This window comes from Gymnogyps californianus, chromosome 7, assembly GCF_018139145.2.
Source record: "Gymnogyps californianus isolate 813 chromosome 7, ASM1813914v2, whole genome shotgun sequence".
NCBI lineage: Eukaryota > Metazoa > Chordata > Aves > Accipitriformes > Cathartidae > Gymnogyps > Gymnogyps californianus.
The window spans coordinates 38,539,011-38,565,040 of NC_059477.1; the positions used below are offsets into that span (position 1 = coordinate 38,539,011).

Genomic DNA, 26,030 nt, shown 5'->3' on the forward strand with positions numbered 1-26,030 from the left:
GGAAATGTCCATAATAAAACAAACCAGATTGATCAAAAGTCAATGAGAATAAGACTACAGCAGTGTCATAAGAACTTTAACAGCAATAAAATAAAGTTCAGATTTACAGAGCCACAGTAATATGCCAATGAAGCATGATTTGAGAGTCTACTATCAGCATAGCTCAGTAATGTCTGAACAACATACATTCCTGATATCATACTGTAGTAGTAACTATTTACATATGATAGTAACAATTATGGAGACAGAAAGACTCAATTTGGAGATCATTCTGGAAATTATAACAACAGTTATTCCAGCCTGATGAATGTAAACCACATTCTTAATGAATTAAAAAAAATAGCTCAAAGGCAAGATGTGTAATTCATGAGCATTTGCTAAGCTCTTTAAGAGAACATCCATGATATAAAACTAGATTTTAATTATTCATTGTTTTGCAAAGAGAAACATTATTTTTATTACATCCAATAGATATTTTGGCCATAAGTAAATTATGGGCTTCATTAGTATTGTAACGAAGTTCTAAAATGTTGTGTAAATTAGCTCAAACATTGTCAAAGCAGACAGATTAGAATTTCCCTTTTCTGAAATATGGACCATTAAGTTGGCTGCTAACTACTAAATTATTTCAGGTGACTAGCAATAGGAAACTTGGCCTTTTATTTCTAGCTTACTGATTCAGAATTTTTTCATGTGAATCATCTGAGGAAATGCTGAGTATCTGGAATAAATCAAGAATATCTTAATCACGATATCTATTGAATTATGAAATATCCAAATAAGTGATAGTTTGGGATATTTCTACTCAGAATTGATAAGATGCTATCAAAGAAAAAAGACAATAAAGAAGAAAAATACTAAAGAATCCTAAATTGAAATTTTGAAAATCTAGACAGCAAAATCAATGCTATTTTTAACTCCCTACAGGGAGGGTAAAGATGTGATCATAGTTTATATTGCACATGCATGTTTATATTTTACACACAACACTGCACTTGAAAAAGACACCCCTAACATAGTTTCTAAATCATGCTTCGGTACATAGCAATAGTGAGCAATGAGGGGAATGCATTCCCCTCTCCCATTTTGGCTTATGTTGGTTTTCTTCTTGATTAGGGAGCTGAACGGGCTTACTGATGTCAAAAAACAAGTATCAGAATGTCGTAGGTGAAAACATAGCTTAAATTGTGAACACTAACAGGCAGCAGATAATTGACTGCATGTGTGTGCACGCACGTTCAAAATTAAACTTCTGAACCCTCAAGTAATACTGATCAATATCACGATGTCACAGATTGATCCATTTCTTCAAAATACATAGTAAATCCCCCACATTCCATATATATATATACACACACATACACTTACGTGTATATATATCCCCTGCCTATTAAATGTACATGAAAAACTGTATAAAACTTCAAACAACTTAGAAATTATTTGGTATTAACTTTCTTAGAAAGTCTTAGAAGCAACGAACTAACATTGCAATACCCCTTCATCCTGCATCAAGAATAGGGACAGCTTTAATGAGGTCTTCAGATTGCTATCAGCCCCATTTTTGGATAATCCAAGCCTATATTTCTTATTTAAAAAAAGGAAATAACTTCTCACTAAATGGACATAACAGGTATTAACATCTGGAATATTGAAAATATGCTGAATTTCAGCTTACCAGTACTAACACAATTTTCTCCATCCTTACTGAGCTTCCAGCCTTCGTAACATGAGCACTTGACAGTATTTTTATGCTGTTCACATACTTGACTACACTTAAGGTGCTTGGTACAGTAATCCATAATCTCACAAGTTTTGTTGTCTATACTAAGACTGAATCCTGCAGGGCAGGAGCACACAATTCTTCCTCCAGGAACCACAGAACATTGATGGCTACATCCACCATTGTTAAGGGAACATTCATCTGAAATAACATGGAAAAAAAAACCATTAAGGGCTACAAGGGCTGTCAGTTATATTGTATATTCTTAAATTCACCAGGTCAACTAAAACACATAAAAGGCCTCTAAGAAGTGCAAACTGAATTTTACATTTGTTAAACAGCTTTCTATATTTATTTTAAAAATTATCTGTTTTGTAAGTATTCAGCATGGTAGCTTTACTGCAACCTTTCAAGATTTTAGCATGGCAGATGTACAATGTATGTACATTTTCAGACTTTCATGCATATTATTTCATTCATTAATAATTAACGAGTGTCCATACAGAGTCAGTCCAAAGACCATTATAGCTCAACCGTCTTCAATGGTGACCAAAAGCTGACGCACAGAGAAATAAGCATACTTTCCCAAATACTTCCCTTGCCTCCAGTACTTGAGCTTTCAGGGAGAAGGCTCCAACTCTTAGTCCTACGTATCTATATCACAAGCAACTTGTCAAAGAAACATGTACAAATAAGAAGTAAAAAACAGGATTTCTTTCTCCTCCTTGTCCAATAAGAGCTACTAGAAAATACTACTTCTGCATTCTCTGTGTTGGTGCTGTCACATTATATTCTGCAGGTAACTGATGATTTGCAAAGCTCTGCTAAATGAATTGAAGGTGATTTGTGAAACCTTTAAAGCATCTGAATTAAAAGCATGATAATTGCATCTGTGAGAAATTCTGTGACCTCTGGAGCAAAAAAGCATAGAACTACTCCTTACCTCACAGTACTACTGATATCAGGGAATCAATGGGAGGGCCAAACTGGTCCATTGTTGCACTGGAAACTAGGCTTCACTTTTTTTTTTAAATCTACTTGTGCCTTTATTTTGTTTGATTCTAACAAGTCTCTGAACGCCTTGCTCACTGGTGATAAGATGTATAAAACACAACAGTTTTCTATAGAAGAATTATTTCCTTCCTACTTTAAAAAAAAAAAAAAAAAGCTCTACTTCTAACAGTCCTTTTTTCAGATTTCAAGTTTGGGTCTTTGTAGCTTTTTTTATTATGACAAAAAAGAATCAAGCTCCTTAATGTGTCTAACATGCAAATGTGTGGCCCAACATCCCATATTTGTCCTTCAGTTTATGCTTAGGTATGTTTTAAAACTAAATAATTAACAACTGCTGAAATACCTGTTGACTAATAGCACACCATCTAAAAGTTGCAACAACCATTAAAAACCAAGCTTGGCCCTATACAGTATCCAACAGGATATAGGTGTCATAATGGGCTACTACTAGTAGGAAGACAATTGTCCAAACACAGAAATAGCACAGAAATAATATAAATGACTTTACGCTACAATTTCTTTCACCTGGAGTCTAGACAGCATGGGATTCATATGTAGCTCTCAGAGGATTTAGGTCTACAACATAATCCTAACATATTCCAGAGGAACACTGAATTTAAGATGCCCTCTTACAGTACAGTCTGCAGACCAACAGAGAAGGACAGTGTAAAGATCTCTGCCATATCCTGCAGCAGCTGTTGCCCAGCCAGCGAACTCTGCCTCCTATGCTAAGCCATTGCGCTTAGTTAGCCCAGTGCTGGGTCTCCTAGTAAAGATAAATCCTAGAGGGTGAAAATGCTTGCAAACATCTCCAAACGTTTTGTAACAGAATGCTGGAGACCGTAAAACATTTTACGCAAAGCAAGATCAGTGCGGAGAGGCAAACTGTTGATATAATAAAAAAGAATTATAAAATTACCTAAATTTTTCCTACAAACCGTGTTTCACTTCTTATCCCTAAACCATCACTATAGTACAATACTACTGCTATAGTATTGCAAGTTCTTTTAAAATCTATCCATTTTATCTTTGCATATATTTTATAATAATTCAATTAGATCATCTGTTACACTTCTATCAGATTTATAAAATTATTTTTGTACATTTTTTACTGAATACTGAATACAATTTTGCTGAGATAAGCTACATTGTCTGACATGCCATGAAATCCTTTCAACACCACCATCAGGGAGACATGTTAACTCCTCCTAGTCGTCCCAATGCATTTCTTCATGAACTCCTACGCAGCTACTGACAGGAGTCTATCAACTCAAGCTTTTGTAGTTGGAAAGAACTGGAAATTAGCTTAAATGCTTTCATATATACCAGAGCCTTTTAAATTGTTTACCTCTAGGAGTATTTTAAGGGGTTAGGAAATGAAAGACTTATCTAAGGAACTATGTTTTCCCTTATTTGAAGAAAACTAATACTTCAAGCACAAACTCAGTATGATTTAAATTAAGTAAAAATCCTCACACAGGCTACTGTGGTAAAATTTCAGCAAGATTAACATGAGAACTGTTTTTTCAACAGGAAGTATTGTGACAGACAATATCAAGAATAATCAGGAAAATGTGTCTAAAAGAAGTACCACACAGATCGCCTTCATCAGATCCATCAGGACAATCTCTTCTCCCATTGCAGAGCTTCTCAGGCTGTAGGCAGATGGAGGTATCATTAGCACAAGGGTATTTTGGTGGTCCACACATATAGCCCTCGCAATTATCCTCATCAGACTGATCCTCACAATCAATATCGCCATCACATAGCCACGCTTTGCTAATGCATCTCCCTTGGAGAAAAGAGACAATAAACACAGGAAATCAGACTGGAAGCAAACTTCAGAAAAAAACCTTCAGTAACATTACACAGATAGATTTTTTTTATTATGCTTTTCTATTATTAGTACTTTCCTCTTAGATGAACAGAAATAAACCAACTTGTACTTATACTCTGAAGCATCATCCACATCACTGTTGACAGTCTAATTTTCCAAACAACATCAATCCTAATTATTTCTATGCTGAACAGAACTGCACACAGGCAGGACACATCCTCATAATCTGTTAAATATACCAAATTATACTAAAAAGTTCTATTTTTTTTTTAATTTCTGCTTTTCTTCATCTCTCTTCCTTTATCTTCTACTCCAACAGCCTTCCATAAGAGCAATGTTTCAATACATGACTTTCTACTAGCACGGGTTTGAGAAACAAAAATCTTTCTAGGAAGTATACACAATACATTCCCAGATTATGTCAGATAAATGATCTGCTTTTAGACAAAATAACTACAGCAGATGAAATTTCTTACATGATTTCAGTTTTATTAAACCAGGGTTCAGATCATTTCCTTCACTCCTCAAAAGGGGAAAAAAAAATTCCACTTTTGTGCTGACCATCAATGTTTAGAGATGCTAGACAGTCTCTTGATTGAGAAAGGGGTTTTGATCTTTAAAAAAAACATACAGGTATTAAATTAGAACCACCCAATCCAGGGATTTTAATAGGTGAAAAATAAGCGAGATATTGTGAATGCTACCACTTACAGGTGTGCACGTGTGGGTGCTCCTGTCCCAAATTATTTTTCAGCTCTCAAGCACAAACTTGTTACTTGTTAGCTACAACCAGTAGGGGCTAGTTGTAAATTTTGGTAACACCTGGACTGAACAGAAGTGGCATGTACTTTATTCTCCAATTAATAAAGAGACAACAGGTAGAACCATGGGTTAGGAAGCTGATCTTGCACTGTGTTTCTGCCTATAAACTATTTAGGTAGAGAAAATCAGGCTGGAATGGGAAAGAAGATCCTGGAAACGTCTGGATGCATTGACAGCAATGCTGGTGGATGCCCACGGACTGACTGGTGATGCTCACTGCAAACTGTTGTGCAGCATGAACTGACACAACTTTCTGCCCATCCTTCCCAGTTTAGCAGCAATCTTCCCGATAGGAAATTGAGACGGATTATGACTGTGGGGGAAGCAATCGAGCGAGTGTGTGAAATAATCAACTAGGGTAAAACTCTAATATTGCTGGTTCTTTAATACACCTCAGTGTCAAATCTGCTACAGGCTGTCTTTTACTCTGTATCGACCATGACAGGTTCAATATAAAATCACCTCAAAAGAGATTCTGTACTGCTGTCCACACAATGTAGCAGCTGTCCCTAACTGTAACTCTACTGTCTGCCATAATACAGGAGCAGATTTCAATTTCCTTTAAAGGAAATATTTGCTTAAGATTAGCATAATGCTTTTTGTTTGATATTTTAGTCTTCTTTTAACGGGAAGGGTGCTGACGTCCTCCCAGAATGACAATGGCATAAAATACAGCGAAACAAGAACAATGAAAAAATTATGTTTCTGCAGCACTCAGAAGGCAAATATGAGGCTGTTTTCACTTTCGGTGAAGAAAAGCAAGAAGTGAAACTTCAGGATCAAACTACAGTGAGTGTGGTTTCAAACAACAGAACATAATTTTATCAGTGCAAAATCACCTGGGAAACTTGAACAGGGAGTGGTGTCAATTAGAATGAAAAGCTTTCACAATTTTCTATAGTGGTCAAAGTCCCAAATATCCTACACTGAAAAGACAGAACTGCACAGACTCAAGGAAACAAAGTTGTATGCATGATACGTATGCAGTTTATCGTTACATGCCATCACAACTGTTTCAAAAAAAGTGTCCCTATTCTTTATTATCTTGAAATGATCATTGATTTTATATATTATTATAACACATTAGTAGAATGAAAGCTAATGGAAAATACCAACATCAAGCAAACTAACCAGATCCCAAAGTAAATTGATGTTGCTTCCAGTAGAGCTCCTAATCTGTTTTTTAATCTTTTATACATATAAATGTTTACAGAGCAAATCAGTTTTCCTACCTTTCTCTTACCTTAATGAAGATATGTTTTATAATAAAAGATTCGTCTTCTACTATGATAGCTACGACATGTTCTTAAGTAGAATATACTTTCAAGGAATTAATCTTTGCCAAAATTCTAGAGAGGTGGACTTAATGAAGTATCATGGCTGTCTTGAAATCATTACTTAAAATTCACTGAAGTATTTTTGCTTTATTGCCCCTTATTGAAACTCACATTTTTGGTTTCCAGGAACCTTTTTAGTAAAATTCCATCAGAAATTAATTGCCTCTATGGATATATCTGTTCTTTTCCATAGCTCTTTTGTGTAACACAGAAGAAATATGTGTAAAGTAGTGAATCAGGAGTTCTTAAGCAAGAAGTATGTGGGAAAGCCTGATACGAATGCTTCTCCAACATTTTTTATTCCCTACAAATATTAGCAAGTACACAGATTTAACTTTTTATGTACTGTTCAGTCTTTGTTGGGATACTGAGCCCAGAGTTTTTTGACCAATTATATATTCAACTGTAGGAAAACTACTTTGGTGGAGCGTTAATTGCATTCAGTTTCCTTTACAGTTAATTCTTACTGCCTAAAGCCGTAATGCCTTCCTAACCTATAGAATGGACTCAATCTCATTCCCATCAAAATGAAAGAATGTTCTAATCTGACACATTTAACAAAATGTTGTGATGGTCAATGATCTTGCTTGTCCTGTAGAACACACCTGAGACTTAAACTGAACTATATTGTTTCAAGAACATAAAGCTTTTAGTAGAAAGCAGATGTTTATAAATGTCTCCTGGATGAGACAGAAGAAAAAAATTCAGGGCCTAAAGAAGACAGCTGTTACCACAGAAAACAATGATACCATGAACTGAGGATAAACAAGTATCGGAACAACATATATCGTTTTCTAGTTTACTTGCTGTGGTGGTTTCTTTTTATTTAAATTTTTAATGTCAACTGGATCCACCCCTCCAGTCGGAAATTTCATCATTCTGAACCATCATTATGTTCAAAAAGGTTACTAAAGTAGTTGTACAAGATGTGGAGCTCTAAAGATCTAGAAGTGAGAGAGAAGACAGAGCAGGCAGGGAACAAGTGGAAGCAACACTGGTAAACCCACCTTATGACCGATACCCTTTCTGCCCACCCTTTGAACTCCTCCATGCGTCCTGTTCTTATGTTCTTACTAAATCTCCTCTTTCAAAACTCCTCTCATGCCATATCTCTCCACAGTAACCCTTTCCTTCTCATCAGCCCTCACAGAATCTGTAGGGCAGCCCTACCAATTTCCTCATCAAACCCCCGTCCTTTCCAGCCTTCCTCAGGATCAACTTCTCTCCATTCTTCTTTACTTGTCACATATTTGCATCTTGACTTACACTCCCCATCCAGACAGTACTATTGCTGTTGCTCTCCTCTTCCAGTATCACTGCGATGATCACCCCTTGACTTTATTTCCTCTCTATGTACGTTCCTTATATTCCATTCCAAAGAAATCCTACTTCTTCCCTCATCTTTTTTTCCCCTCTAGCATATTATTAACGTGAGAAAAAAGAAGTATAAAACAATAGCCCACAGGGTAGCATTAAAAATGGTAAGATACAAAATTAACTGCTTCTTGAAAGAAATACAAAAAGCAGTAAGTATGACAAATATACATTACAGTTCAGATCTACTGCTTACTAAAGAGAAGTATTCATGGCCCTTTTGCATTTGTCTTCACAGAAGTACTTGATTATGATCATTAGAGTAATTCGATAACTTTTTAAGCGAAATTGCACAGGTTCTGCTCTTGGTCCAGTACTACTAACTGCAAAGTAGGGAGACGGAATAAAAAGGATAGATTTATGTAGTACATAAAACTGAGTTGAAGTACATGCCTGTAATAATTTTTGGAGGACAGAGTCAGAATTTAAAATAGGAAGTTGGATCTTAGTCTAATCTAATTTAGTCTAGTCTAATTTAAAAGAAGTCTAATCCAATTTAAAAGCAGAAAACAACTGGCTAGAAGCAGCCCAACAGCAGTCAATCTCAATCAGGTAGTTATTGCATCTCATATCCTACTGCTGTGCAAACTCTAGTATATTTTTCATCACACATCACCACAAACAACTGTGTGATGTTCCTGAAAAAATTAGAAACGTCATTCTGAAATCTGTTAACTCAGGTGCCCTGCAGCATTTTGGCTGACTTTGGATACTGCAGCTCAAGAACTGCACAGGTCGGACAGTTCCAGTGAGACAAACAAAAATAATAAAGGTTAAAAAAAATAAAATAAAAACAGAAGACATGTGAGGGGAAAAAAAAAGTATTTATTTATTCAACAAAAAAATGTGGTTAAGGAGACATATGACACAGGTCTTTCAATATTCAAAAGATTTTTATACCGGTGAAAAGATGAAGACAATCAACTAAGCTTGCAGCAAAGATTCAGATGACTTATTAGGAAAAAATGTTCAACTATTAAAGGCAAATTACTAAAAGGCTATCCATATAAGTTATACAATACCCTCTTGTTGTCGTTTAACCCCAGCCAGCAACTAAGCACCACGCAGCCGCTCACCCCTGTTGGATATTCTTAAGTGCGTATCAGAAAAGGGGCTGGATATGATGGGTTCTTGAGACCGCCATTACTCTAAGCAGAAAAATCACTTTTGGCTGAAGGCTGACAAATGCTGTAATTGTAACATGACTCTCACACTTGTGGCATCGTGACAGATTAACCAGAGCCAATAAAAACTATAGTAAGGCAAGACCCTGCAGCTACAATTTACAGCCATAAAACAAAAAAGAAGTCAGGAAAAAAGTGGGCAGTAACATTTCACTATTACTGTTCTCACCAACTGTCATTTCCCTCAAAACGTATTGGCTGTTTTTCCTCCCCCCATACACACGTTCCTACCCAGATGCACCATATTGTGTGCAACGGAGATCAGATGTCACCACCTAGCGATCTATAAGGAGAGAATGAGCCAATTTCTCCTCATCTGAACAATTCTCACAAATGTGGAAGCCAGACAATATCATTTCTTTAGAATAATCCACAGAGAAAATGACGTTGAATTGGAAACCTGAAAGGATCGTGACAGAAACTATTTCTCATAAAACCATTATTACTCATTTGTCCCACCATATGGAATTACTGAAAAGTAGCTAAACAAAAATTTGCTTTTGCTGTTTTCTGCTCCAATGCATTACCAACATGCCTCCTCCAGAACAGCAGTTCTGCTCCTTCCAGGACTGACAGAAGGAAAGAAAAAAATTATGGATGAAACTGTCACAACTGATTCCTAAAGTGATGTTTCCACACAACCAACAAGCACGATTGCATTTTCCTCTTAATCAAAGCCATATACCCTTGAATTTAGCAAATGTTTGGTGAAAATAATTTTTTTGCTGTATTTCTGTGTGGCAATCAGAGAAGTCACATTTCATCCTTCATCCTGTAAACTGACTGAGATATTACTCTCCTTGTGCACGACTGTAAACATAGGTAAGTGTATAATGAGGCAGCGTAGTTTGAGACCTTTTCCCCATTTAAGCACTAGGAAAAAGACCGTATCAAGAAGAAGTGTATTTCCTGGGTCAGGGCTTCTATCAGTCTATTTCAGGAAACAGACCATCCTATTAAAAGTGAACGATCCCTTTTTACTTATTGAAGCTATTTCATTTAACAGCTACTTGTTCTATACAACTTTACGGAAACTGTAAGAACACAAAAGGAAATGTTTTGTTTAGACAAAATTCAGTATTCCATATTTATTTATCCGGACATCATGATTTCTATAACTTTAAAATCCAAGTAGCAGCAAACCTCCAAGCATTTCTAAGACATCCTAAAGTAGTTCACATTAAAAAATGAACTCTGTTCACACTGTAGATTTGAATAAAGTATCTTACTGTAGCCATACATGTTCACAAAGACTTTCGGACAAAGCTCACATAACTAGACTGCAACATTTATTAAGCTTAGCTATAACACAGGCATGAGAATGGGTTCTCCTTTCCTGTAATAATTATAGTTGCCTAATGGCAACTATATATACTATATATAGTACTATTATATCCTGAATTCAACTTTGCTTTGAAAGTTATTTTACCCCTAATATTTCATTAAGCTTTGAAAGAAATTGTAAAAACATTAATACAATGCTGACATATATTAATTTCTTCCTTAACCGGACTGTCCCTTAAGAAAATGTTCCACCTAAGCATTATTTTGCAAAATATCCTCATGTAAAGATTGTCACATTCTTTTCACACTTTTTAATGAAGTATACTTAGCAAAAATTGATTTTAAACGTTCTCAAAGAATGTATTTTTCTTCCAATACTGTGGTTCGAATTTCCAGTGCTGTAGTTCTAATTCTTTGAAGTCTTCTAGCTAATTACTTTATACCATTTCAATCAACTTACTTCTAGGGCCAAAGACGGAAAATAGAAGAAAATACCTGAACTTTGAAGTACTATTAAATGCTACATTTAAGTACTTTGTTTGATGTGCTATCATACAGAACAGTTTCAGCTTTAAGTAGTCTCAAACCCCATCCATTTTATATTGTAAATCAGAAAACAGGTTAGGGGAAGTACATTAATATTCTTTTCCTGGTATGAGTACAATAAGTAACATCACCTCAGTAGTATTAAACATTAAAAGCAGTATTGAAATAGTAGATATGTGATCAAATCACACAGACAGACAGACAGACAGACACACAAACAATGAGTAAATGACAGCAAAACATATCTGCAAGCATATACCTGTACTCTTGCAGGAGAACTTTGTTTTTCCATCACATAGTCGTATAGTTCCATTACAGCCTTTTTCATCACTACCATCTTCACAGTCCTTTTCTCCATCACAGCGCCACAACTCAGGAACACAGTTCCCATCAGGACTGCACTGAAATTCCTTCCCATTGCATCTTCCAGGAGATGGAGTTTCTTAGAGAAATAAGAATTACATTGAAGAATTTGCTCATGTGAGTTTTTTCCACGCCAAGTCTACAATGACTTAGAATCCCCCTTCCTAACCAAACCAAAACCAGAGTCTCCAAGTATAACACTCAATACTCACTATTCCTTCCTAACTTATCACTCCAAAACACAAGCTTCAGACAAGCTCTTTCTTATCCTGCTCACTCCCTTCACTCCCTCCTCCACCACAGGCTCAAGGTAAATACCATTTTTTTTTTTTTGCACAGCTGTCAGACAAGAATGGATTTGGAGATATAAGGAGGACCAAGGCTGATGAAGTTTTCCTGGTGCTTTGTAAGCCCTGCCTCTCACCCTCAAGCTACATTCCCTCCTCCTTCTTCATTCTCCTCTTTTTCCAACAAGGTCCATCTCCTAGTTCACAGAACATGAAAGGTCACACCTCTGCTCTAACTGACACAAGGCCCTGACACCTGCCTGCGTTGTGCTATTACAGCACTGGCAGACTAATTGTAGCCTTTCTGAATTCCACAGCAATGAACTTCAGTCCAGTGCAGCTATGGAATCAGTCTTGAACGTTCCAAAGCACAATCACTATGTGATTTTAATTATTCATCACATACTTAATTCTCTAAGTATTTTCTAGATGATGGCCTTTTCAATTTTATCCTTGCCCTCCTTTTCCCAAACTATTACCACTGCGAGTATTTCTAGTATTTCATAACTTACTAATGACAATAACATGTACTTTAAAGTAATGAGAAACTTACACATTCCTGTTTGTACCAAAAAGCATTATTTGAATAAATTCTTATAGCACTGTCTATAAATATATGGTTTATATTATTAAAAGCTGCCTTGGTTTTCTTCTAAATAATCTGCATTCTTGCATTCTATCGTAAATAAAGCAAAGACAAGTTGTTGGAAAGTGTGCATCGCGTAGCAGAGCAGGACAGAGAAGATGTATGAACTGACAATAACTGTGTAAACCAGTGCTATTTCAGAGGCAGTGGTGCAAATCCCAACATAACATGGTATTGTATAAAAAGGTATAGCGGGACTTTAAAATCTGAGATGGACGTGAACAGGAGAGAAAGTGAGTATTTTAGTTCCAGACCAATTACTTTGATACAGATAAATAATAATAATAATTTTTGTAAATATATAAAATTTAAGGATTTTACACTACTCATGCACAGTATTCTGCTAATTCATCTATTTGTATGAGGTCTGCAACTAGATTTAGAATATAAACTCATGAAAAAGGACCAATAAAATCGTGTACAATTACTTTGTTGTGGAAAAATCAGTATAAGAAAAATATGACAGAAAAATATTCCCTCATTCTTATCTGATTATTCTTTATCCTTTGCTATAAGCATCCTCCCCTTCTCTCCCCACCCAAATAAATACAATGTATGGCATTTGAATGAGACTGTAGTTTGTTAAAACATTTTTATGCTTCCGTAACACTATTGAAAAACAAACCCACCAAAAATGGATCACACGAAAATGAGAGTGTTACTGCATAAAAAACCAGAAAATATAAATGGTAACTTAAGGAGTGCAGCTTACTGTCTCTTTATCTAGGCAGCATGCATCTCTGTAATAGGACAAACATCGCATTTAGCATAATTCAGTAAAGTAAAACTACAAAACTTATCTCAGTATAATACCCATTCTGTTTTCAAATACATTCTTCTTCTATGATACACTTCTGTATTATCATATTACACTTGACATATTTTCCATTCCAACCTTTACCAAGGTTAAAAGCATTTTCTCTTTTTCCATTGACTGAAGATGGGTCCACTGTATTTTAATAAAGTATTCTCTGTGTTTTTAAGTATTAAAATGTGGGAAGAAAAAAAAAGCTAACCTTCCTTGCTGCAGTTTGTTTTGGTTTCATCACTGAAATCTCCACAGTCATTGTCACCATCACACGCCCAATGACTTGGGATACATCTACCATTATAACATCTGAATTGATCAGCAGAACATGAGTGAATACAGCCTAGTTCATCACTTCCATCACCACAGTCGTCATCTGCAAATATTAATTTTTTAAGTTATTTTAAAAGATAAAAAATCTGAATAAAAGATGAGGAGAAAAAGATATTTCCAAAAAGGCAAGAGAAAAATAACATGCAGTAAATAAAAAAGTATGTTTACTGCCCACAGGCATATGGCAAAATTATTTCTAATGCAAGTAATTCCTTAACTCTAATTTTCCAACAGCACTTGACTCTGTCATGTTGCATAGTCTAACCCCTTACACTTATTCACAGTTATTCAATCACAGACACCAGCAAGCATGAGAAGGCTGTAGATTTTCTTAATTTCTTTAGTCCTGTGTAACTACACAGGTTTCCAAACATAGTGGTTTTACTTTATTCTCAGTGATTTGTTAAGTTAACTTAGACAGTTAAGCACAGACACAAAGAGCCTCATATAAATGAAAATGAAAACCTGATGTCAGAATTTCTTTTCAATAGTATTACAAATGTTGTTTCCACATACTTGCAACAGTGCAAGGTGGACAAAGACGGCAGCACATAAATAAGGGTGGAACGTAGTCTCTCATTACTCTAATGTTGTAGTCATTACAACAATCTTAAGGCAATTCCCCTAATTTGATCGTGATCGTCCAGGGAGGGAAAAGATAAATATGTTAGGTAAACACTAAAGGGTCTCCTTGCACAGAATTTCAGTAAGCACACTGTGATAATGTGGGGAATCTGTCCATTTACAGCTATGAATTCCTGTCAGCCTCATAAAAGTACAGTAATATCAAATGCTATGGTGGATGAAGAACCAACCCAATGTTATTAGGACTGGCATGACATCACTCCCATATCACAAGCTCTGAGAGAAGATTCATTTGAACAGCTGTCATTCAAATATGTACTCTCTCAGACAACAGAAATAACTACATTGTAAAGTCTTCCTAGCCTTCCCTCTTGAGGGATGCTATTTATTAAATTGAACTTGCCCAGAAACAACAAAAAATCAGATACTTTGGTCACTGGAACTATTTTGTTTTCTAAAAGTAGAAAATACTTTCATAAGCAATAGCTTAGCTTTTCTTTTTTTTAATAATGAAAGTTTACATCACACTTCATTCTACAGAATATACTATTTGTAACTATTACCATACCCACTGCATCATTCCTTAGATGAAGCTTCAATATTGTTGCTTTCTAGGTGAGGTCAGTAATTTAAAAATACTGTATTTATTCTCTGACCACTTACAAGCCAGACTGGCAATATCAGTCTCAGAACAAAAGAGTGAGTTTCAAAGCAATAGTTATGTAATATCTACCATATTCGTTGCAGATATAGGACACGACACTTGCCTGAATCACAGAGCCATTTGCTGCTAATGCATCTTCCATTTTTGCATATAAATTGAGTTAGTGGCTCACACGTTGGGAATTCTGTGAAAGTGTTCAAAAAGAAATAAAAACCATTTAATGTATATCCTCTCTAATAATATTCTTCCACCTTCCTATATGAATAAATTGCAAAAGTGTATTGTATCAAACATTTACACCTGCCAGATACTTAATCTGGAGAGGAGAAAAAGGTGAGACACCAAAAAAGAGGATAAAAAGGCTTTTAACTGTAAATACTAGTCCAAACCCTATCCTTCCTCAACATGGACCACTGAAATGCATTATTCTGTGTCATATAACATGGTCCTATATTCCCATCAGACCAGGGCTGTCTTTGCCACTAAGCATGCTAATATTTATGACTAATTATAGCTTGACGGCTGATACATATTTTCAATGTGTTTATTTATATAAAAAATGTTCTCCAATTGCAATAGCACTGCCAGTAAAAAACAGGAAATGGAAGACTATAAAATGAGAAGGTTAAGTACCAAGCAAAAGAACAGTCAAGAAACAAAGTTACCGTACACTGACATAATAAAATCCGAAATTAAAATGTCAGTATTTACAATCATTTCCTCCAAGCATTCCAGTAAAAGTAGTAGAAAACTGAGACAATATCATTCACAGACTCATCTATATTACACACAGAGATTTTTTATAATTGTCTAATATGCTTCTGCATAGAACAACTTAATTTTTTCAGACTTCTTTTTCTTCTAAAACCAATGACATAGCTAGGTATGTGCATTCATACCATTAACATGTTAAACAGTGCTTGTCCCCATTCAGTTTGGAAAATACAAGATCTACTTCACAAAACCTGGCAATTCATAGCAAACAATCTGAAAGTCTAACTTGATTCAAAAGGAATAAGGAAGAGCCTAAATTCTCTATACAGACCATCAGGAGAATAAGACACCTCTCAGTAACTGATACCTAATGCAAACCAAAGATGACAATGTGAACAATCTGCCTGAACTGCTACTTAAAGGCAAGTTTGTCCTTCACTGAAGGATTTCAGGTTGGAAGTTCCTACACAGTACATCCTATATGCAACAGAAAGAAATGTCCAAAATGGTGCGTAGTCCTGTCAGTCACACCAAAACTGCCCAAGATTAGAACACGTCTCCAAGTGTATTCCTCGTTAGGTTGCTCTAGCTAACATTGGGTTGTTCTAGTGTTGTTACAACTGAGATGACAAAGCTAAACTTCATAAAGATTTTGAGACTTAGGCCATGTAATTAGTACTGAAGAGTTTTTCTAAACTTTTAAAACGTGCCACATAAACGTAAAATTTCCTTAGGACAAGAATTGAAATAGTCATTGAAGACCATGAATTTCTGACTTGGGTTTGCTGTCTCTTGCCATCTTTGGTGCAGAAGATGTTTTACAGTTAATTCAAAAGCCTTTTTTTTTTTTTTTTTTAACAGAAGCTTAGGGAAAGTTTTGGCTTACAAAAAAGTCACGCACGAACATGAAGCACCAAACCAAACCAGCTGCATCAAATAGTAAAATTGAGAGATCACCAAGAACATCATAAGACTGAAGTGATTTTTCTGCTTCAACACAGAAAAGGGTGGGAAGAAAAGTTAACACTGGTGACAACACTTTGTCAATTACTCCTAGAAAGTGGTTTGGTTTTTTTTAATTAAAAAAAAGCTGGTTTTCTTGGGGGAATGCATTACAGTGACAACAAAAATCTGTTCCAAGACAAATAATGGAGATGTGCAATTACGATGGTACTTAGCTACAATATATGCCTTATGTGCTTCAAGCAAAGCTGAAAGCAATTTTTAATTTTGCTTTTTAGCTGTTCAATAATTTTTCTACAAATTTAACTCATATATTAAATGTAATTTTCCCCTTTTCCATACATGAATGCCTTTATGACTTTATTTTCTTTATGTTCATCTGTCTACCCAAGACCTGTATAAAGAGACAGAAACTAATTAAAATGAATTGTGATTATCCTCACCACCACCCATCTCATGATTCTCAGCCCATCACAGTCTTTCCAAGGATGTTTTGCAGTATCTCCAGTGTTTGCTTCTCATAGCCCCAGCCTCCACCATCATCCACAGCTCCCTCTCACATCCTAGAGGACAGGCACAATACTTCCCCTCATCGTCCCTATGGTCTCCCCAGTACTCCTTTCCTATTTCACAGCAAAGAGATGCACACCCTGTAACTGATTCACAGCCATCCCTGTGCTGACTGCCCTGCAGACAGAGAAAGCAAGAACGGTTCCTCTTGAGCTCACAGTGAAGTCTCTCCACAGTGTAGACACCAATCTCATTTCTCTCTGCTATCCAGCTGTCTTCTAAAAGCTCTGGTTCTTTGATACTTCTTTCACCCTTCTGTTATTGAGTGCAAATGCTATGACAATGAACTCATAAACAGATGGACACAAAAAATGACCACAAGTCTTATCTCCTTTAGAAAAGCAGTAGGAAAATGAAGAGAGTCTCTTTTCAAATTTTCTTCAGAAATGTCAGGCTTCTTAGTAAATCTGGTTGTATCTTAAGAAAAACTGTATGCATTATGATACTGGCATCATCTTTGCAGTCCTGCTCACCCCAGCTATATGCCAATATAAGTATGCTTAAGTTCTTGAATCAACAGGAACCAAAAGTTATTCATAGCTGAGCACTGGTGCAGTTAAAAGTCAACGATTTGTAATGGCAACAAAAAGCAAACCATGATTTTACTTTTAATATAAAAACTTGTGAATACAAGAAGAGTTTTAAACTGTTTCATAGAAGAAAATATATACCACTAAATAGAATAGCTAAATGAATGCCATTAGCCTGCCCACTAGCCATCAAATTATAAGGCAGAATGAAAAATGAAATATTTGACACATTTGCACAACCACAGTGCTCGAGGATAAAGAAACAAGATTCTAAAACATCAAACATATGTAAAGTTTGGCCAAACTGAAAAACAGCAGGTGAAATAAATGCTGATTAAATGATCTGAAGAAATATTCCAGATCAGCTGACAGGATACCAAACAAAACACATGGGAAGAAATTACAAAGATGATGTTAGTATCTGTGTATTGATAAGGTATATGAGAACACAAGGTACAGCTAGTCAGATAAACTATTACAGAACCAAGTGCCATGCTGTACCATTACACAGAATGTTATAATTTTAGAGATTGCAAAATACAGTGAGTCCACTGGGATCACCTATTCTACCTCTGTACACAACAACTTACTTGATTTGGAGCATGGCAATTAGAAGTCTACCTTAATAATATTCTCATTTTTACTCACGTAATGATTTTATTTTGATTTAGATTTTATCAAATATGTCATCTATTTTGAAGTAACTGATCAGATATCAATTACTGTCAATATCAAATTAGCTTTCTTTTTTCCTGCTTTATATCACTATTAAAAGAAGAGAAAGGAAGAAACTAATAAGAAATAAGGCAAGAGAAAGCAGATGAATATTCCAGGAAACATAACAACTATTTACATGTAAAAATCCTGAAAAATCTTGAATGCAGTTATAGAAGAAGGAGATGGTGAGAATTACATATGGACTGCACATGGGTCGGGGCAATCCCAAGCACAAATACAGGCTGGGCAATGAGTGGATAGAGAGCAGGCCTGAGCAGAAGGACTTGGGGGTGTTGGTTGACGAGAAGCTCAACATGACCCCGCAATGTGTTTGCAGCCCAGAAAGCCAACCATATCCTGGGCTGCATCAAAAGAAGTGTGACCAGCAGGTCGAGGGAGGAGATTCTCCCCCTCTACTCCGCTCTCATGAGACCCCACTTGCAGTACTGCATTCAGCTCTGGGGCCCACAACATAAGAAGGACATGGACCTGTTGGAGCGAGTCCAGAGGAGGGCCATGAAGATGGTCAGAGGGCTGGAGCACCTCTCCTGTGAAGACAGGCTGAGGGAGTTGGGGTTGTTCAGCCTGGAGAAGACAAGGCTCCGGGGAGACCTTACAGCAGCCTTCCAGTACCTAAAGGGGACCCACAAGAAAGCTGGAGAGGGACTTTTTACAAGGGCATGTAGTGACAGGACAAGGGGTAATGGCTTTAAACTGAAAGAGGGTAGATTTAGATGAGATGCAAGGAGGAAGTTCTTCACTGTGAGGGTGGTGAGGCACTGGCACAGGTTGCCCAGAGAGGCTGTGGCTGCCCCCTCCCTGGAAGTGTTCCAGGCCAGGTTGGATGGGGCTTTGAGCAACCTGGTCTAGTGGAAGGTGTCCCTGCCCATGGCAGGGGGCTTGGAACTAGATGATCTTTAAGGTCCCTTCCAAACCAAACCATTCTGTGATTCTGTGACTTAAAAAGTAACAATGTAAACTCAGCTAACGAGTATTAGCTGGTTGCCAGTCATGAATAATTGAAAATTAAACAAACTTAAGGGACTGTGGATGAACAGAATTTACTGATTGGATCCTATGTGTTGCCTTCCATAGATTCTCTGGTAATTGAGGACCTGGAGATTTACGTTGATGGAACACAGGGCATCATGGCATCAGCGTATGACTTTCATTTATTCATTTACTTTCTATTTTTTTCCTTGATCTCCACTGCAAGTGCTTTGTAGGTACTGAGATTTTTGCAGAAAACCTGTTATCAGTAATAGAACTCTAATAACTCTACTGAAAAGGTTTACAGCCGTAAGAAGTTTCAAAAAAGCAAAAAAAAGGTAATGTTTTATCAACTACATTGCTTTCATAGTTTGATTTTGATTAAGAAACAGTATATTTTTATAACAGTGAATCAAGTTAGAATATCAGCTGTATCTGAGAAACATACAGGTCTAACTACTAAGTATCCTAAGAAATATACTTTAGATTTTAATTCTTTTGTGCACAACCTTTCACATCATGTTTACATGGTTGATGCTACTAAAATAATCAATCAGCATTCTCCCTTGAAAATTCTTGAAAAGTCATTTCAGAAGCATATCGTATTATATTGCGACACACTTACTAATTCATATTAGTAAGCCAACTGATATCACAAATATTACCTTGTAAACAGGGAACACCCTGATACAATACTTTGCAGACAGCTCATTGACCCTTTTGCTCTCAGACTCACAGCAGTTACCTGTGACCTGCCAAACAGATGAAGGCAGCCATGCTGACTTATAAAAGCCTTAATTGTTTGGAAGCAGCTGATTAGAGAGAGTGCACCTCTCTTTGCAGTATCTCAGTAAAGCAGCAATCAGCAGAGCTGCTGATACTCTCTCATGACATACCCAAGAAAGACTAATTTTTTCTGCAAAATACAACATCAAAATAACCTTCTGTTCAGACTTGAAACAGTCTGATTTTATTGCCATCTACAATATGCTGAGGGGGCCCATGTGAAGAGGTATGCGGCCGAGATAAAGATCAATTTTTGAGGGTGACTGTATTTGATAATGGGCTGTAAATTAGAAAAGTGTGAAGTTGATTGATCTGCATATTCGGTATTGTAGTTAAAAGCTCATTAATAGAAAATGCAGCCTTTGCTTTGGGTTTATTTCTTAATCAAATAAATTGTATTTGCCATTTCAGAAAGAATATTATCACTTCATATAAAACCAAAAAGGCCCCTCATAGTTTTTCTATCCATCAGTTCATGTGTAGAGAGATCCTTATATGTTTAATTTTTTATAGAATAATTTTACTTTTTTCCCCAAAAGAAAATTTACTTACCACAGGATGTCATTTCATCGGTTTCATCTCCACAGTCATCCTCCCTGTCACACAGCCATGATGTCGGAATACAGCGTCCATTCCCACAAGCAAATTGGTCAACCTGACACGTTCTTGCTGTCAAGACAAAACACTCCAAAAATGCAAGGGAAATGGACTAAATCTGTTAGGTCTCTTGGTGCATGTCTGTATGTAGACGTTGCAAGTCTGGAGGGCATCTCCTGGCCTGCTGCACATTTTACCTGATCTGACTAAACATCATTCACCTCCTTTGATTTCAGAGAAAATTGAGATCATCTGCAGGACTGTGTTCTACCTCTGTTATGTAGAATTCTTAGTGGTTTCTTCAACATATGAGAACATGAAGTTTTATATGTAATTATACAAAACTAGGTGGTAGAAGAGCATTAATGTTTGATAAAATAACATTAGTGCTAGAGTTGAAGTAAACAAAAATCAGGGCATAAAAACGTCTAACTTACAACTGGAATATTAACAAATTGTATTTCATAACATAAACAATGATCTAGTGAAATTCATATTTACACAGAAAAATGGTAATACTGCATGTGTGTGATGTGCCTGGCCTCACTGTTTTTAGAATCTTTGCCTTTCCAAAATTGCAATTGTAATGATCCATTAAAGGAAACGATGTATGTCTTTCTTCTGAAGAAACAAAGATCACTAAAAGAAATCATGCTATGTAACTATGTAAATCACTCTGAAAGCTGATGAACAGTAAAACTTCAATAAAAATCTAACATATAAAACTGACATTACTTATAATTTTGTTTATTCAAAATGTGAACCCATAACTACAATGCCAGTGATAGTGACACAGATTTTGATTCCAAATGTAAGCTATTAGAGTTCATCTATATGTGATTCCACACTTTAAAAAAATGACTGATACATCAGAAACCCCAATAATCAAAAGAAAATTTCTTCATTTGGTATTCTAAATTACCATTTTCCTTTTTCTTCACAGAAATAACCCAAAATACAATAGAAGAATATAAGTTTAAAATGTTTCAAAGAAGTATTTTTTAAAACATGAATAGTGTTTGCCACTGCAGGAACAAAAGGAAAAACAAGAATACAAAATTCAACCCATAGCCAACTGACACAGGGACAAAAAATATGGTCTTCAAATCAGACTCTTATCCTACAAGCAAACAGTGGAATATCAAAGGATATCAAGATGTATTACAATCCGCAATAATATGGTAGAGGTGATATGGACACTATAGGTCTGCATTTGTGCTAGAGTGCTTTTAGCCAAATTGCGCAAGTAACAACCTGAACCGGTTATTATACATATGAAAATTTAAATCAAGGAAAATGAGTTCAGGGAATATTTTAATACACAATGTATGCTGTCTATCACTGCATTTCAGTTTAAAATAGTCATCAGCTTATTGATGCCTGATATTTTGTATATCAGATATTTAATGATTGTTTAGTGTACTCTACCATCAAGCGCTACACATCACTTCCATACAAGCAAAGGATAGATTTGGAACTCCATGATTTACTGCAGTAGAATCAGTAAACAATCTTCATCTTGGTGTTTCCTTAAAAATCCACTATACAGTTAATAACTTACAAATGAAAACAATTTCAAGGTACCAAGGGGAAACTGAATAACCAATTATGCTTTTGTCAGCATAAAATAAAATTTACTAGTGACATGGCACTCATCACAGCATGTTAACAAACAAAATTCTAACTGCCAAAAAAGATTTAGCAGGGACAAGTTTGTACCTAAGCAGTGCTTTGACAGTCAACCCATATGAATAGATTAAGTGCTGAATTACTTTGGAAAGCACAGTCAAGCATAAGGATTAAGTAAAATGTAATTTGTATTCCAGGCTTAGTGGCATCAAAATCTGAATTAATTTAAGATGTCAATAATCAGATTACTAGTAGCAGACTGGTTCAGTTCAGAGCAGTCTTGAACTGTTTATGGAACTGGAGTTAGAGAACTTGTATGCACAACCAAGTAAAATTTTTACCTGCACAGGTTTTATTTGATTCATCTTCATTATTACCACAATCATTAGCTCCGTCACAAAGCCACCTCTTGGGAATGCAGCGATTATTTTGGCACTTAAACTGATCATCAGGACAACTATGATTGACTGGGGAGAAAAAAAGAGAGGTTTTTTCCTAAGAAAATAATCAGAGAAAAACAGCTGAAAACAATACATTAAACAGTATTCCCTGGTGATGCAGTTAGAATGGTTATCCTGTATACATAATCACCACGATATAAAAATTGTTCAGCAAACCAGTCAATTAAAAAATATTGCAGTACTTCCAATCATAAATTAAACAATACATAGTAAAGATTCTCCTATCATACTAGTGTCAATACGGAGATCCTCTTCTATTAACTACTAAGTGATAAAACGTAGCAGCATTTTACTATGTTGCTATTTCCTTAAAAAAAATGTCCTCAATCACATTTTATCAATGTGATGAGGTTTGCAAACTGAAGTGCATATAAACAAAGAAAAATACCAAAGGGAACAGATGCAAGTTGCTAAGTACATATCCAAAATATTATACCACAGTGAGCAGGGATTTGGGCAGGTTATAAAATGCTTCTAAAATGATGCACATTACTGTCTATTATGTCCACATATAGATCTGCTGTTTACTTACCATGAAATTGTAGGTGTCATAAAGCGAAATATGCAACACAGTGTAAAACTGACAAAAAAAATCTGGTATTCAAGAGTGAACAAGGTATCTCACAAACATGTTTTTGCCAGCTACCAAGTATCATGGAAAGGATGAAGACTGAATGCACAGAAATTATGTAAATACTATTGGCCTGCTTTTGCAGCTGTAGTAAGTATATATGTTCTGCTTCTTTTATGCTAATAAGAAGATCTATTATTAGCAGATCTTGCTAATCTTGATATATATGAGAGCAGTAAACTATACACAGTTTCAAATGCTGGGTTAAAAATAATCTCAAGCTGTTTTCTACCCACTCAGCCATCCACAGTCTCTTTTTTAAAGTTTAACATATACCTGAAAACAAATGATATTTAAAATGAAAGGATGTCTTGCAGGCTTATCCTTGACATTTCAGTAGCTTTTATCTTTGACCTTTCTACCTATTCTTCCTATTGAAAACAACACAGAGCAAGTGTGATATCAACAGCACGTGAAGTCTTCATGAGTGTTTGGTGTGGAGGGTGCAAGAACACTGAAAGTAAAGATTAATTAATAATCTGAGCAGAAAGGTATTCCAAGTCTCATAATACTTAAGAAGCAACCTAGTTTGCAATGTGACTGGAGAACAAAACTGTTATCATCCACGTAATAAAATTAAAAATTGAAGACTTCTTTTTTAAATCTGACTTTAATACTAGACATAGATTTTTTTTAAATGGTAGTTAAGCTTTTGCTCATACATATTTACTAACATGTGAGTGTATTCTATTCATAATTGCAAATATTTCAGACTAACTAAAAAAGAACTATTGAAGTTACTATAGCAACTGCTGAAAAGAGATTAATGGTATCATACTGGCCACCTAAACTATGTATCACATACAGATTTGGGGCCAGATTATGATTTCATTTATATCTGTATAAATCCTCTGAGAATTACAAGCTTTGATCAATGAATTGGTCTATGTTACACTAATTTAAATGAGAAGCAAGTCAACTCTGCCAAAAGATTTTCCTTCTCACTGTCTTTGTTGATCTCCTTATTTAAGTGTAAGAATCCCTCATATTAAAATAAAATGTTAGTAAGCACTACCATTCAGAACTGGACAAATGTTTTGAATAGAATTAGGACTGAAATCAGTAATGACTACTACATGGAACTATCAAAATACATAAATGCAGGGAAAAAAACAAACTGGCTATGTAACAGCCATGCAGAAAAAGACCTAGGCATTACAGAGGATCACAAGCTCAGTATGTATCAGCAACATCAGGCCAGTGTGAAGCAGGCAAGATTTACCCAAGGATGTATAAAAAGGACTATCAACCCTCACAAACACATTCCCTCAGCCTAACCAGCTTCACAAAGGCCTCAGCAGAAGTACATACATCCAGTTTTGGACATAGGATCACTTGGCGAAGTTCAGAAAAGAACAATGAAATCTAGGAAATCCTTAATCTGCTGGGAAAAAAAGGACAGATTAGAGTTGCATTGTCTCAAAGATATGAAATACTACGATAAGAGTTGTCAGACACATAGAACAGTGCTGAACAGTAGAGGAGTGTATCAGTTCTTCATGTCTATGATTGATAAGGAAAAAAATAATGTATTTTCATTTCAGTAAAGGAGATTTGGTTTAGAGAAGTGATCTAATGATAGAAATGGGAAGCATTGCGACAAACTGAGTACGGAAAGGACTTTTCACTGCTGCAACTCTAATTTTATAGCAGGCTGTCTAAGTGTCTTCCAGGAATGACACAGATACATAATTGGTATGTTTTATATTATTTTTCATTTCAACAGTGGGACTCCCCTACAGCACAAAAATACAGCTCTAGTAAAACTGTATTTTTAAAGACAAAGTACATATAATTTAAAACTGGGAGGGGGGTGGTTTTTGTTGGTTTTGTTTTGTTTTGGTTTGGGTTTTTTGGTGGGTTTTTTTGTGATTTGTTTTTTTTTTTTAAGAGAGACATTACAGAATCACAGAAATGTTCATGGTTGGAAGGGACTTGTTGAGATCACCTAGCCTAATTCCCTGCTCAAGCAGGGCCAAGTAGAGCACGTTTCCCAGGACCTTGTCCATATAAATTTCGAGTATCTCCATAGATAGAAACTCCACAACCTCTCTGCGCAATCTATTCCAGTGTTTGACTATGCTCACAGTAAAAAAGTGTTTTCTTGTGTTCAGATAAAATTTCATGCTTTTCAGTTTGTGTCCATTACCTCTTGTCCTGCTAGTGGGCACTACTAAGAAAAGCCTGGCTCCCTGTTCTTCATTCCCTCCCATCAGGTATTTATACACATTGGTAAGGTCCCTCCTGAGCCTTCCCTTCCCCCCAGACTGAACAATCCCAGCTCTCCCAACTTCTGGGACAAATGCGCCAGTCCCTTAATCATCTTAGTGGTCCTTTCCTGGACTTGCTCCAGTAAGTCCCTATCTTTCCTGTACTGGGGAGCTCAGAATTAGACACAGTCCTCCAGATATGACCTCATCAGGGCTGAGTAGAGAGGAAGGATCACCTCCCTCAACCTGGTGGTGATGCTCTTCCTAAAGCAGCCCAGGATGCTCCTGGCTTTCTTTGCCATGAGGTGTATTGCTGGCTAATGGTCAGCTTGTTGCCCACCAGGACCCCAAGGTCCTTGTCTGCAAAGCTGCTTTCTAGCTGGATGGCCCCCAGCATATACTTATGTCTGGAGTTATTCCTCCCCAGA

General features: G+C 36.1%; 1 protein-coding gene across 1 annotated transcript in view; it reads right to left on the reverse strand.

Annotated features, from left to right (window-relative positions):
- LRP1B (LDL receptor related protein 1B) overlaps positions 1-26,030 on the reverse strand; it is a 749,866-nt gene that overhangs the window by 245,424 nt on the left and 478,412 nt on the right. The window contains exons 17-23 of the mRNA XM_050899978.1: positions 22,642-22,767; positions 20,627-20,743; positions 14,908-14,988; positions 13,431-13,598; positions 11,378-11,560; positions 4,326-4,526; positions 1,676-1,921 (exon numbers count right to left, since the gene is read on the reverse strand). Coding sequence (XP_050755935.1) covers positions 1,676-1,921; positions 4,326-4,526; positions 11,378-11,560; positions 13,431-13,598; positions 14,908-14,988; positions 20,627-20,743; positions 22,642-22,767 — 1,122 coding nt within the window. The remainder of the gene's footprint in view (positions 1-1,675; positions 1,922-4,325; positions 4,527-11,377; positions 11,561-13,430; positions 13,599-14,907; positions 14,989-20,626; positions 20,744-22,641; positions 22,768-26,030) is intronic.